The sequence below is a fragment of the Aspergillus glaucus genome, assembly GCF_001890805.1.
Source record: "Aspergillus glaucus CBS 516.65 unplaced genomic scaffold ASPGLscaffold_2, whole genome shotgun sequence".
Classification (NCBI taxonomy): Eukaryota; Fungi; Ascomycota; class Eurotiomycetes; order Eurotiales; family Aspergillaceae; genus Aspergillus; species Aspergillus glaucus.
In genome coordinates this window covers 473,906-488,265 of record NW_019170454.1, presented here as the reverse complement: position 1 = coordinate 488,265, position 14,360 = coordinate 473,906, and the positions used below count along the sequence as shown (strand labels likewise).

Sequence of the window (14,360 nt, the reverse complement as noted above, 5' to 3'; positions counted from 1 at the left end):
TATGGCCACTGACGAGGATGTTTAGCTATCTGGACGACCCCCAAGCAGGAAGTACCGGTGCTAGCGCCGCCATCAGCAAGATCTTTGACAGCTATCGAGGTACGACCGTCAAGAATCCAATCCTAGAATAAGCTGACAATAGTAGATGACCCTCAAGAGAACCCCGACGGCATCGGCATCGAAGGAGCCATGAAATTCTTTGGAGATATTCAGGTGCAACTGGATGAGGTCGCCTGTCTTGGAATCGCAGAGCTGCTCAAATCCCCATCGATGGGTGAATTTACTCGTGAGGGCTTTGTGACTGGATGGAGATCTACGAGGTAAGAAATTCGCCGTGCACTTCTGTCCCAGCGACTAATGAAATCAGCTGCGATAACGTCAAAAAGATGATCAGTCACGCCCAAGAAATCCGCAACCGTATCCCAACAGACCCTGATCTCTTCCGCCGCGTATACCGCTACACCTTCCCTCTCTGCCGTCTCCAAGGCCAGCGCAACCTGCAGTTCGAAATTGCCTCCGAACAATGGCATCTCTTCTTTACTCCCGACAACGGTGGCACGACATGGAACACGAAAACGACTCCCTGGCTGGACTGGTGGATCGAGTTTCTGGAGGAGCGTGGGAAGCGGCCGATCAACAAGGATCTGTGGGAGCAGCTGGAGGTGCTTATGCGCAAGACGAAGGAGGATGAGGAGTTTTCGTGGTGGAGTGCTGATGGAGCGTGGCCGGGGGCTATTGATGATTTTGTGGCTTATGTGCAGGCGAAGAGGGGGAAGAGCTCGGAGATGGAGGTTGAGTGAGCTGTATAGTTAGTTCCAAGAATCCCTCGCTATGAATGAATGCGTCTGAGGCCTCATCCATTCTTTCACGGGTTGAGTCACATCCTTTCAGCTGCTTGGAGCTTCGTTATACCACCTATCTTGGCTGTATAGTTAAGTTACGAATGCGTCCGGGGTGTCCATGCTTTTGCATAACAGGATATTTAGTCATACTCACTTAGCTGTCTACTATTAAACATCTCACCTTCATCTATCTTCATCCTTCATTCTCATCTCATCATCCGATACAATCCTCAGCGGACGACGCTGGCCACCCATCATCTTTGGTGCTGTATGTCACTCATTTCGCCCATTGAAAAAAGAAAACACAATACCAACTCTAATTTTTCAGATAATAAATGTTAACCAATCTTCCATCATGTCTTCACGTCACTCCGGTTCCCATGGCGAAAGCCTGGGAGAGAAAGTCCTCTCCCGACGATGTCACATCCGGTTGTAGGCAGGGCAGGGATTTAACTGCCTAGAGATCTCTATCTGTTCCCTCCTTTCCTCCATCTATCTTCTAACCCATTCCTCTATTATAGCTATATCTCGCACTTCTCGGGATGGACTTGGCTCCCACTATTGACCCTCATGGATACAGCAAAATTCCGGGAGGCAATCTTGTTTCTGACAAGGTCGCGTTGTTCTTCGAAAATGCGCCGTTTGAAGGCCTATCATACCCAACTGTTTGCCTTGAATCTCCAGCACCAGGGCACATCAACTTGACAAATTTCTCAACCACTTACGCCACCGTGCAGCATCACAATGCTGAGATCCCCGAATACCTAAGAAGCCCGGAAGCATATGAATTCATCGGATTCAACTGAGAGACCGTCATTCAAATCTGGACACGCTACTGCGACTGGGATCATTCGGAACCCGATTCTATGGCTTTCTCTCGCGCTCATGTCAGATACACGGAGGTTGCGGATACAAAAATGATTGCTGATGATTGGATGGTTATGCAAGTGCTCGGGATCAATAGCAAACTGTCAGGGGTGATTTGGAATCCAATTTTCAAGGATGTGTATGGGACTGGATTCTTGAAGCTATGGATATCGGGTTTACGACTCCTGTGGGGTTTTGATTGCCAGGTTTTCTAGGGAATGGCATGTAGACAGCGCATCAGAGCAATTGAGAATAAGTCACTGTGAATGATCTTGGGCAATGAGAGTGAAGACAGCAAAACAAATTTCAGCCCAGTTTTACCCTCTTCGTTGTTTCCTTAGCTACATATAGCCCCTCATCTTCTTTTCCTCGTTCTCTCTTCCTATCTTGTGTTTCAACGAACTGGGTCAAATCTGTTGACCATAATCTTCTGTCACGCATTGAAGATTCCAGCACTCATGCGTATTGATAACTCGAATGGGTAGTCGAGTGGCTAGGTTCCATGAACAGAACCGAGAAGTTTAAATAATGTTAAGATGGGACTATTGACAGTCATGGGGATAACCATGAGTTCAGGTGAGTTCAACAACACAAAAGCATGGTTGATAATTTGTTGACTGGTAACTCAACGTTATCCAAAGAGATTGCACGTCACTTCGATAATGGAAAATTGATCATAGTCCCAGGTCCGATAGAGCCAACAGTAGCAAAGCAGCAGCACATGATGAGACAAGCGCTGGACTATCCATGCGATCTTCAAGCTAAAGCCAGAGAATATCCCCGACGAGCAAACAAAGCTACACGATCAGTATGTCGGCATTCTACGGTCACGAGGCTCTTAGTTCTAGCCATCTATAGTGACATCTGGACAGAGTACAAGATCATGGGAGAATTGCCATATACCGATTGATATAGAGAGGACGGGGTTTCGCAGACCAATCACGGAACCTATACCCACCTAATTTAACGATGCAATCACCGAAGTGACAAATCAGTGATAAAACAGCATATGGCATACTGAAAACCCTAGGAGTCGAAGTCAAACAAGATTTTGTCAGTCGATATACTCCTAATAGGTATTAAAAATATCTTACAAGTGCTCGAGGCACGTCGCAAAGAGATCCGAGGGCTGGGAGTTCGATTTTATATTGAATATACTGGTATCAGAAATCTTACAATATGGGCTGGAACTTTGACAAGTGCCCTGAGAAACAGGGCGTTTACGTTCAGATGTTCTCGATCTTTAAATGCGCTTTGTGACCTGCCCTTATCACAGTGGGTTGATATCGAGTACATACTTGATGTCACCCTACGTGATGTATGAAAGAAGATGGACGAGCCCTATATAATCTATCTACCATTTATACGGGGCAGCCACAAAACGCTTCTCCGTGAGAAACCTAAAACTGTGCAGCGAGGGCAAAAAGATCACAGTCGGAGATAAAGCACAGCTATTGAAATCCCAATACCAAGATGAATTCTACAGGTCATTCGGCTCTTGCTGGCTAGTATTGGGAGCGGCTGTGTTGCCGCCTTCTGGATCAAAATGTACCAAGAATAACCACAATCACATACACAAAGAACATTCTGACTAGTTCGAGACTTTCTGCACACACAACCCACCACGGCGCCAAGTGGGAGACTGATAACTTGCCGAATCATTTCCGTCCCTTGGGTCGATGACCAGATTACTACACGAAATGTAGGATGTCCCTCACTAGATGGCGGCACGTCTGTTTAAGCTATGTTTTCTTTGGCGAAATGGATTTGAAACGAATCCTTCCACGAGACACCTCACCCGGTGGTCAACGATATAAAAGCGCAATTGGTGAAAGCATCTGCAAAGTCATCCCGGTAATACGCAATGCTGCAGGAGTGTCTTCACAGGATTCACACAACCATGAAGTCTTGGTCGAGCGGCAGTACAACGATATCATCACATCCGCAATTATTCGAGTAACTGAGTAAACTTATAACTTATCTATTCAGGCTCGGTACTCATCTCGTTTCCTAGGCGCAGTTTTCTCAGATGGCGCAGCTCACCAAACCGACCGCATTCGCTTGGATACGCACTTTCAATGAAGGCCGTTTTCCCAAGAATGCTTTGATCACATTGAATGATGTCCCCTACACTTTCAATGACTATGAGAAAGATAGCGACGAACCCCTCAAAGACCCGGTCTGTCTTGTGGGACCAACTACTTAACCTCGAAACTGTTGTTCCAATTGCCGTGACGCTGGTTTAGAGGATTTTTTAGGGTTGACTTGCGTCCGCTCAATCACAAACCCTTTGGCGCCTACACAATACTTCCCAAGAATTGACGGGAATCAGAGATTGCGACTATTATTATGACTACTAAAAATCATGGAACCAAACATCATAGATAGCACTCGATCTGCCCTCAAGCACTGATCGAGCTATAATCGAGATTTCACATTATATCAAACCAAAAGGCGATTAATATAGACAAGAATGGGCCAGTGCATAAAGACCAAGAAAAGACAAATCCATACACATCATCCATTATGGGCGAGGAAATAAAAATAAAATGAACAATAACAAGTCCCCAAGTAAATATACGGGATAGACAGAATGAGAAAGGTAGAATGAAGAAATGACAAGAAAGGAGAATGAAGAAAAGCTAAAACCAATAATGCACCGCTAGATTCTTTTTGGGTCCCTGTCCAAAACCGATAGATAGATCCAATACAACACCCAACACCGCATATATATAATGTTCGGTCATTAGAAATGGATATTCCAAATAACCCGTAAGAGAGGAAACGGAAAGAAAAGAAAATGATGTAAAAAGGAAAAGAGGCGAGAAGGGTATCTTGGGTTAGAGAGTATAGCTCACAAAACACCACCAGGTAGATTAATTTGGGCTTGTTTGCCCTCGAATCCAGCGCTATTGGGCGCTGACCCTCCAGGGACGACAGTGTTGTCGATAGGATTTAACTGTTTCCGCAGCATGAACATCGGTTTTCGTCCTTCCTTTTCAAGTTGTTTGAAGAGAATAAGAGGCCGTTCTTCCAGTCCTAGACAGCGTTCCTGATCACCGTACACGATATAAAGCGCATATTGTCTCCAATCGGCTTGAATGTTATATTTTTTGAGGGCCGCTGGTAAAACCTTGTGGCAAGGATCGTCCATGGAAACGCGGAACGATTTGAATATTTCGACGCTGGGCGGATCGTGGCCAGATCGCGATTCAGATCGCGAGGGAGTATCGCGGGAGGAGACCGGGGTTGGATTCAATCGCTCAGACCGGGACGGTGGCGGGATTGGTGTATCTTCAGGATGATCGAGGCCGCTACGACCATTGGGTTTGTATGCTCGCGAGGCAAGAGTGCTGTAATGGGCCCCGGGGGAGGTTGGAGATGGGATACCGGGAGATAATTGGCCGTTCATCGTCAAATGGGTTGCGGCTGCGCTGGATGGATCCAAGGCAGAACTATCGTAGGCTCGTCCTTCGAGGATGGAGGGTGGAATATGCGTTGGAGAATTGTTCTTCGGTGTCGTGCCTCCCGTGTAAACTCTCTTGGAAAAGGTTCGCGATATGCCTGTTCCTGGTCGTTCGAACGAGAATCCAGGCGAAGCCAGCGGTTGGCTGTCATGGTGGTGGTTATCCATTCCGCCAGGCGGGAGTGGTTGCGATCGGTCCTTGGCCATTTTGAACACTGGCAGCAGATCTTCCCGTAATCGGCGGTATTCCTCGGCCACGCGGCGCAAATCCGATTCTACCGAAACGATCTTCTCGTCGCGTAACCGGATGGATTGGATTAGACGGGCGATATCTTCTTGGGTAGCATTTTCATTGAGGCTTTGGTCGGCGGCTATTAAATTCCATTTGTCAATACTCTGAAACCTCATTCGGTTAAGGTGTAAGCCACGTACATAGAGGGATGTAGTGATCAGGATCGAGCGGAACGTCTTGCTTGACCTTGGTTTCATATACACTTTTCAGTATTGTCAACCGGTGTCCCACACTAGCGATTCCCATTTCCTTTAATTCATCGTGTTTAAGAGCAATAAGCGCCTCGCCGACGATTTCATTTTCTAACCACAAGGACAGATTAGCGACATCTCCACTGCCTACAGTGACGACGCAACCAACTCACCTAGAAACGTATCGCAGTATTGACGAAGGCCCAGAGCAGCCAGAAACCTGGCGCATTCCTCTGCAGTCCATTCTATAATGATTGTATCTGGCGCACGAACATCGTCTGAGAGTTTGTTGGCAAATGACGTCGGGGTATGTTCTTCGGAGAGCGCTTCGGAGTCTGAGTGATCGGCTTCGGAGTCTGTTGCGGGATGAGTGAACTCATCATCCGCATCGGAGTCGTGGTAGACGGTGGCTTGGAGGGACATCGTGGCAGGGTTCATGGCGATTTGCTTCCGGAGTAAAGTTATCAAGAGAACGGTTCGTGGAGGTAAGTAGGTGGTCGGAGCGGACGCAGAAAAAGAAACGAGCAAGTTGGCGCTATGGCCGGGACCAGCAGAGGCTAACCGCGGAGGGCGACTCGGTCGAGAATACGATGTCGTAGACGGGCAAACAAAGGGAGCCAGATATACGGCGGAGACGCAGTATTCAGGTCGATTTGCAATGGAGGTCACGACACGGCCGCATGGACGGAGTCACGGAGGGGTAATGGTTCGTTCCGGAGTCGAAGGTAGCACGGAGTACGGGGAGGAGTGTTGCCAGGAAGGAAGTCCAAAAAGGAGTTTATAGCGACACCTAGAGAATCTCAAGAAACCGAGGCTGGTCTGCGAGGGACGCGGAGGAGAGAGAGCAGAAGGCGGGGAACTGGCGAGAGGCGCGAGATGATGTATCTAATACTGCGCTGGCAGAGCAGGGTGGAGCGATGACCCAAAGTAAAGAATGACGACAGACGCAGACGATGCAGAGGAAGCGCCAAAACTAATGAACGAGGTTGGCGAGCGAAAGGAGAGTGAGAGAGTGTGTGTGAGAAGGGGAAGTGGTGAGGTAAGTTGAGGTTGCGACTGTCCCAGTTGGGAAGTTGAGATCGCTGCACGTGACTCGAGAGGCAATGAGAAAAGAAAGAGAAGGAGAAATTCAAAAGACAAGAGGCATATTCTATTTGTTTTGTTTTATACGGAGTAGAAAAACCTGAGAATAAAAAAAGAACAGCATAGCCGCCGAGTCCTGGCCTATCTACAGAGTACACTTCCCCCCAATATTAATGCTTTGCCAAACATCAGCAATTCTACTGCATTCCATTTGTCCTCGCCAACATGTTCGTATTAGGTTCGTTTTCCGTTCAGGAGATCATCCAGTCCACAAGTATTTGTTATACATAATCTGGCAATGCGTACTCCGTATTCCTATTCCGGCATATGGGGCTGTATAGACTCGGGCACGTCTCGGGGCTAAGGGAAATATTAACTGCTAGTTTGGCGCTGCTTGACAGATAATCCGTCAACCAGCAATACAAACACACTGGAGAACGAGTCCTAGCTTGCTGTCAGAATTCAATAGTGTCGGACCATTTGCTGTGGCGGATACATTGTCAGTGGGTTTTTTTCCCCTGAATCGGCTGATGTACATACAGGATATACTCCACGGAGAGATTGAATATTGATTAGACAATATCAGAATGACAATCGGATCTATGAATAGGACTGATGAGGTATAATTGTGATCGTTATGGCCGTCCTCTGCGTCATTTCGTATACTACGTACAAGGCGTATTCTACCACCACAACTGCAACTAACAGAATCATTTCAAAGCAATAGAATTAGTTATAATAACAATAATAACAAGCTCAATAGCCCTCGCCCTCATAAAACTCCTAGCAAAACCCCAACCCCAAACCCGGCCCTCGCACCGGCAACGAACCGATCAGATCTCTCCGCAACCTCCAACCTCACCCTCACTCACCCCTCCTTACCTTCACCAGTACGAAGTACAACCACACCAACTTCCAACCCCCTCTACTTGTACACAATACTCCCTCCAAACCCAAACCCACCGACAAAATGCCCTCCTCCTCCCCAGCCCCCCCAAACCCAAACCCCTCCACTTCAACAACAACAACAACAACCACCCCCTCCGACTCCCTCGAAACCGACCTCCTCGCCCACCTCGCCTCCACCTCTGCCCTCGACGACATTCACACAAACCTCCTCTGCTATCTGCAGCGCATGGGCTGGACCGAGAAAATCCGCACGCTCTCGCTCGAACTCCTCCGCGCTGGACGATGCGAGCGCTTCGACGAGGTTGTGGACGCGGTGATTGCGTCTGCGGAGTGTCGGGCGCATCCGGCGTTTGATCTTTCGACTTCGGGTTCGAATGGGGCGGGTCGGAATGGGAGTGCTCAGAATGGGGGTGGGAGTAATGGGAGGGGGAATGCGAATGGGAATACTAGCAATGGGGGGAATGGGATGGGGCTTAGTGCTGATGCTGAGGCGTATTTGGAGAACGTGGATGTGCGCATTCCCGCAGTCGTTGTTGAGCATGGCGTGCGCATGGTTAAGGAGGTGTTAAAGGATGCGGTGGTTTGGGAGGATGGGTCGGCGCTGGATGATACGCTTGATACTGGGAAGGGGAGTCTTGCTGGGGCGTCTGGGAAGAGGCTGGATAGGGAGGACTCGGGCGATTCGTCGGGCAAGGGCAAGAACAGTGATGCCAGTCCCGTTAAGAAGACGGGGAAGAAACCCAACCCAGGGAAGAATGTCAAGTGATTGCGGTTACGTGAGATGGGGTTGTATATGCATTACATTGAGGGAGTTCTTGTCTATGAAGCATGCATGGGGTGAGACCGTCATCAGGCGTTTTGGATAGGTCGGGGGCCAGATCGGGGAGTTCATTTTCTGTATTCATTCTGGAGTTGGGAGGACTTTGGCGCATTCACTTCTCTTTTCTCGATAGATACCATCATCCGCTGCACTGGTAGCAATACTACTACTCATATCAAAGGCATCGAAAAACTTGTTGTCACATTGCTATTAGAGCGTAAGATGTACTCGATCACATAAAATATTTAACGTCCACAATTCATAGTACGTAGATCTAACTAACGTAAGGAAACATGAAAATAACTAAATCAAACTACCAAGACCCAATTAATCGTAGAGGCTGTCGTCATTGCCGGCTTCCCCAAATGTCTCATTCTCCCCAACTTCTCCGGCAGATGGGAAGCGGAAGAAGCTGCTGCCACCAGAGTTCTTCATGCTCTGGGCAAACGCCTCGTACCGGCGGATCTCCACGTCGCTGACGGACTTACGTGCAGACTTCATGGCCTCCTCGAAGTGGGCCCGGGTAAGCTCTGGCACAGGGTCCTCAGCCTCTTCTTCTTCGTCCATGTTGACATCCTCGCCAGCAGCCTCGCGTTGCTTCGTGCGCTCAATATCAATAGCGATCGACTCCTTGATAGCAAGCTTGACAGCACGCTGGGTGACGAAGCCAATGTCAGCACCAGAGAATCCGTGAGTCTTGCTGGCAATGAAGTCAATGTCGACATCGGGTGCGACAGGGGTTTTCCGAAGCTGAGCCCGGATGATGCTCTCACGAGAAGCCTGGTCGGGAAGAGGAACGTAGACAAGAGTGTCCAGACGACCGGGACGGACCAGGGCAGCATCAAGCTGCTCGGGACGGTTGGTAGCACCGATAACGAAGACGTTCTTCTTCGATGTCATACCGTCCATCTCGGTCAGGAGCTGGTTGACAACACGGTCAGATGCACCACCAGCATCACCGACGGAACCACCACGCGACTTGGCAATCGAGTCCAACTCATCCAGGAAGACAACACAAGGTGCCGCAGCACGAGCCTTGTCGAAGATGTCACGGATGTTGCTCTCAGACTCACCGAACCACATACTCAGCAGCTCAGGACCCTTGACAGAGATGAAGTTGGCAGCACACTCGTTGGCAACAGCCTTGGCAAGCATGGTCTTACCAGTACCCGGGGGACCGTAGAACAGCACACCACGAGAAGGCGAAAGACCGAACTTGTGGAACTTTTCGGGGTGGTCCACAGGGTACTGGACGCTTTCGACGAGCTCGCGCTTGACTTCCTCGAGACCACCAATGTCCTCCCAGCGGACGTTGGGAACCTCGACCACGGCAACCTCGCGGAGAGCCGAGGGGTTGGAGACACCGAGAGCGTAGCGGAAGTTCTCCATGGTGACACCAAGGGAGTCGAGAACCTCGGCGTCGATTGTGTCCTCATCGAGGTCGATCAAGTCCATCTTCTCACGGATCTGTTGCATGGCGGCTTCAGAGCACAGCGAAGCCAAGTCGGAACCGACGTAACCGTGAGTCTCGGCGGCAATGGTCTCCAAGTCGACATCCTCGCCAAGCTTCATGTTCTTGGTGTGGATCGACATGATCTCCAGACGACCAGTGGGGTCGGGGATACCAATGTCAACCTCACGGTCGAAACGGCCGAAACGACGGAGAGCGGGGTCAATAGAGTTGGGGCGGTTGGTGGCAGCCATAACGACCACGTTGGAGCGAGCCTTCATACCGTCCATCAGGGTCAGAAGCTGAGAAACGACACGGCGCTCGACCTCTCCGTTGGTCTTCTCACGCTTGGGGGCGATAGAGTCAATCTCATCAATGAAGATAATGGCGGGAGAGTTCTTCTCGGCCTCTTCGAAGGCCTTGCGCAGATTCGACTCCGATTCACCAGCCATCTTGGACATGATCTCGGGACCGTTGATCAGGAAGAAGAAAGCACCGGTCTCGTTGGCAACTGCACGAGCCATCAAAGTCTTACCGGTACCAGGAGGACCGTACATGAGGATACCACGCGGGGGCTTAATACCGATAGACTTGAACAGGAGAGGATGGCGAAGAGGCAGCTCGACCAACTCACGGATCTGAGCCATCTGTTTCCGGCAGCCACCAATGTCGTCGTAACCAACTTCGTTGAGGTTGCCCTCTTCATCTTCACGCTGAATTGGCTCACCCTCGCAGTGGATGACGGTATCTTGAGCGACAATTCCATGCTCTGGGGGATCCACCTCGACGACCTTAAACTCGACTTGTCTCATACCACCACGTACTGTGAACAGGTCTCCCTGTTTCACTGGCCGGTAGGCCTCACGGAAGTATGGGGCAAGGTAGACATCGAAAAGAGAACCGGTCAGACCCTCGACGGTGTCTGCAATGGGAAGAACGGCAACACGTTTGGCCTAACCACAAAAAAAAAAAAAAAAAAAAATGTCAGCAATCACTCTCTCGGTGCACGTTTCGAACCAAACAAAAGAAGACGTACATATTTAATGTCGGGGCACGGGTGAACCGTGACGATATCGCCGTGCTTAACACGGAGGTTATGTCTCACGACACGGTTGATGCGAACGCTGCCGTCATCGAGGTCGTCGTCTGCCAACACGATAAGAACGGTGTCTTTCCGCATCTTACCCTTAACCAAGACCGTGTCACCGCGGAAGAGCTGGAGAGTGTCCATAGTGTTGTTGGAGAGAGCAATAACGGAGTTATCATCGTTGACGGCATCGGTGACGCTGTGAGAGCGGGGTTCTGATTAGCCATGGCGCCATTTCCAACGGTGAGAAATGAATGAACATACAGCAACGAATTGGGCTTCTTCTTCTTTTTGAGGATCGCTGTCGAGGTATCGTCCTGTGGTCATGGTGTTAGAATCTTGTGGCTATTCTCTTTCGAAGTGTCGCTTTTTGGTTACCTCTCTGTGCTCGGCGCCCGAAGGGTCACTGGCAAACAGTTAGCAAATATGCGTCTATGGGTTTCTGTCAGAGAAGCGGCTCAAACGTACGTCAAGTTGACTCTCTTCTTGTCGTGAGTGTAATCCGGCTCCGAAGTCATCTTGGATGGCGGTGCTCTGACAAGCTCTTAAAGCAACGTAGACTCAGAAGGTACCTGTGACGACGCTGGCGGATCCAGCTAGAATAACGAACAAGAAATGCAGACAGAAAAGCAAAAAATGAAGATTAGAGATGGTCCAGTTGAACCAGATATCGTTGATGGAAGGGGAGAGGATAATGAGTAAGTGTGTGAGAGGAAAGAAGGTGGTGAGGTTGGAAGTTGGAGCTGTCCGTTAAGAGATGGTCAGTGACGATACGCTTGCTGGGCCCGGATGACTTAATCAGCGGGTCTCTGGCCACCGCCCGCTGGCGGAGAAGCCCATGGAAGCCGGTCGTATTAATATATGATTCATCTTGTTCTCTACCAGGGGTAGGAGAGTGAAGAGAGACATCATACAAGGGAAAAAAATATGATCTACGATCTACGGATTGTCAAGATTGCCAAGTGGGCTTCCAGGCATCACAGGTTGAGTGGCTGTTATGTTATGCTGCGCTTTGCGGCGTAGGATCCGCCTATGCGAGTAAAGACTGCCTGTGCTGTGAATGCCTGCTATGACCAGCATGCCTCTGCTTTGAGCCTCCAGGATGTCTTGCCTGAAAGGATGGCGTCTTTACTGAGTTATCAGGAAAGGCATAAGGCAACAAGCCTCTGTTTCTGATTTAAGAGAGCCTTGTTGCAGGTTCATTCTCACCATTGCTCTGGTCTACACATACAGGCCTCTATCTTTACTTATGAACTCATTTCAAAACTAGAATATCCAGGTCGCAGGATGGACTACAAACCATGGTACCCATCAGACTACACCCAAGCACTAAACAACATCCTCACAGAAGACCAAACAACCACCCTCCTAACCCAACCCGGCACCTCCCCCCGCTTCGTCTACGACACCCTAATGCTCCCCACCGTCCTAAAATACTTCACCGACATGCCCCAAACAACTCCCATCACCTGCAACATGACCCAAGCCACGCTCTTCGGCTACCAACTCTACCGCTTCTCCAACCCCGGAACACCCGTGATCGCGCCATCGCCAGACCCGCAAGCCGCCGTTGAAGGACTGCTTATCTTTGGATTGAACGAGCAGCAGAGGAATGCGATTTATGAGCTCGAGGCTGGGTTGATGAAGTTGGTTAGTGTGCAGGTGGATATTCAGCAGCGGGTGACGGATGAGGGGGGGTTGTGTAGCGTGCGGGCTGTGGAGGCGGGGGCTTTTTGTTGGGCGGATGAGAGGGCGATGGAGGGGTTGGTTCCTATTGGGGGTGTGGCGTGGCCGTTGGATGATTTTTTGGTAGGTTCGTTTTATGAGCATATTGCGCGGTCTCAGTGTAAAGGTATGGGTGTTGAGGGGGTGTTACCGCGGAGTCCGTCGGTCAAACGACGGCCTAGGTCTTATACGGGGCAGGTTGAGACGCTGGAATGCATAGAAGAGGATCACGGCGAGTGGTTTCTCTAAACATACCCTTATTACATACTTGATAAAATACAACCATCTAAATACCCATTAACATAGCACAACAACCTAAGAAACGTATATACAATCAACTCAAAGTCGACCCCCAAAGATCCCAAAACCCCCAAGCACCTGCCATAAACCCCCCAGCCCCAGTCACACTCCCCGGAACCCCAATCCCCCTCTCAAAACTCCAATGCAGCGCCAACGGCGCCCAAAACAAATTATTCACAAGACTCTTCTTCCACGCCCTAACCTCCCCCGCCAACACCTCCTCCTTCTTCTCCTCCGACATCAGCGCCGCCTTGGCCTTCCTCAGCACATGCTGTCTCCACAACATCACGAACTGCAGCACGATATGCCCGAACCACGCGCGCGTGCTCCACAGATAGAACTTATCGACCCCGCCCCAGCGGTCCACGAAGCGCTTCGAGACGATGTTCTTGGAGGCCAGGTAGCCGACGTTCTCGAGGGACTGGTAGAGGACGTTTGCGATGACTTGGAGAAGGGTAAGGGAGTAGATGAGGCGGTCTGAGGGGGGTGATTTGAGGGTTTGCGAGCCCCAGGTCCACAGCGGGACGAGACCGAAGAGGCGCAGTGTGTAGCGGGTTTCGGAGCAGAGGGAGGAGAGCGCGAGGAGGCGGGAGGATGAGGGTGTGGGTGTTGGTGTTGGTGTTGTGGTAGGGGCCTTTTCTGTGAGGTTTCGCAGACGCGCGAGGAGGCCTAGGCGGGTTTGGATTGCGATTCCTGGCGCAGAGCCGAGGAAGTGGTGTAGGGCGTGGGAGAGGTAGCTGATTGCTGCGAAGGCTCGTTCTTCGCCGGCGGCGGTGGATATCAATCTGTTTTCTTAGCTTGCTATGTTTAAAAAATACAGGAGGTAGGCGCATACCGATCAATTCGTCCAACGAGACGATCCGTCGCCTGGAGCGTTGTCGGCACCTGGCACTGCGAAGGCGCGGGGCTTGCCTTGTCGCTGTCATCGGGCTGCTGCTCAGCCTGCTCAACCTGCTCAGTCGGCTCGACAGGGGGTTTCTCGTTGTCTGCCATGGCGTAGTTGTGTGTGTATGCGTGTCTGGTAGATGTCCGGAGTAGAAAGTCCTATTTATCGGCGATAATTGATAGCCGTTCAGTCAGAGACCGAGGCTCGGAAGTCGGAAGGGCGGAACCCGCTGGTTAATATACACGGCGAAATGAGAGCGTGGGATCATCTTCACTGTCGTGGTTTTATTGCAACAAAATGGAGTATATAAGAGTGAAAAATGGCATGCCCCCCCCCCAATATGAGGGGGTCAATGATTTCTACGGGCCATGGTGCAGTAGAATTGCTTGATCCCACGGCTAATGGGATACGGCCGTTGAGGTTGGCATTGATAACTTTTTTT

General features: G+C 50.2%; 6 protein-coding genes across 6 annotated transcripts; 3 read left to right on the top strand and 3 right to left on the bottom strand.

The window, feature by feature from the left end:
* Nucleotides 1–17: 17 nt before the first annotated feature.
* Nucleotides 18–800, top strand: ASPGLDRAFT_21934 (DCN1-like protein; the record flags this gene model as incomplete). The annotated part of the gene is made up of 3 exons (XM_022543141.1): nucleotides 18–99; nucleotides 146–320; nucleotides 368–800. The coding sequence occupies 3 exons, from the start codon at nucleotides 18–20 to the stop codon at nucleotides 798–800; spliced, it is 690 nt and encodes a 229-aa protein (XP_022405072.1).
* Nucleotides 801–4,563: 3,763 nt separating this feature from the next.
* On the bottom strand, nucleotides 4,564–6,081 carry ASPGLDRAFT_31546 (adaptor protein STE50; the record flags this gene model as incomplete). Its single annotated transcript, XM_022544070.1, has 3 exons — nucleotides 4,564–5,546; nucleotides 5,608–5,769; nucleotides 5,832–6,081. The coding sequence occupies 3 exons, from the start codon at nucleotides 6,079–6,081 to the stop codon at nucleotides 4,564–4,566; spliced, it is 1,395 nt and encodes a 464-aa protein (XP_022405071.1).
* A 1,403-nt stretch (nucleotides 6,082–7,484) lies between these two features.
* ASPGLDRAFT_41964 (uncharacterized protein) lies at nucleotides 7,485–8,673 on the top strand. The gene has a single exon (XM_022545521.1). The coding sequence runs from the start codon at nucleotides 7,712–7,714 to the stop codon at nucleotides 8,414–8,416; it is 705 nt and encodes a 234-aa protein (XP_022405070.1). The 5' UTR covers nucleotides 7,485–7,711; the 3' UTR covers nucleotides 8,417–8,673.
* Nucleotides 8,674–8,797: 124 nt separating this feature from the next.
* On the bottom strand, nucleotides 8,798–11,525 carry cdc48 (AAA family ATPase CDC48; the record flags this gene model as incomplete). Its single annotated transcript, XM_022539789.1, has 5 exons — nucleotides 8,798–10,873; nucleotides 10,957–11,206; nucleotides 11,272–11,324; nucleotides 11,386–11,413; nucleotides 11,476–11,525. The coding sequence occupies 5 exons, from the start codon at nucleotides 11,523–11,525 to the stop codon at nucleotides 8,798–8,800; spliced, it is 2,457 nt and encodes an 818-aa protein (XP_022405069.1).
* Nucleotides 11,526–12,294: 769 nt separating this feature from the next.
* On the top strand, nucleotides 12,295–12,981 carry ASPGLDRAFT_31543 (gamma-glutamylcyclotransferase family protein; the record flags this gene model as incomplete). The annotated part of the gene is made up of 1 exon (XM_022544069.1): nucleotides 12,295–12,981. One exon carries the CDS (start codon nucleotides 12,295–12,297, stop codon nucleotides 12,979–12,981), a length of 687 nt encoding a protein of 228 aa, XP_022405068.1.
* Nucleotides 12,982–13,066: 85 nt separating this feature from the next.
* Nucleotides 13,067–14,288, bottom strand: ASPGLDRAFT_63287 (uncharacterized protein; the record flags this gene model as incomplete). Its single annotated transcript, XM_022548638.1, has 3 exons — nucleotides 13,067–13,817; nucleotides 13,868–14,018; nucleotides 14,282–14,288. The coding sequence occupies 3 exons, from the start codon at nucleotides 14,286–14,288 to the stop codon at nucleotides 13,067–13,069; spliced, it is 909 nt and encodes a 302-aa protein (XP_022405067.1).
* Between the last annotated feature and the right edge of the window lie 72 nt (nucleotides 14,289–14,360).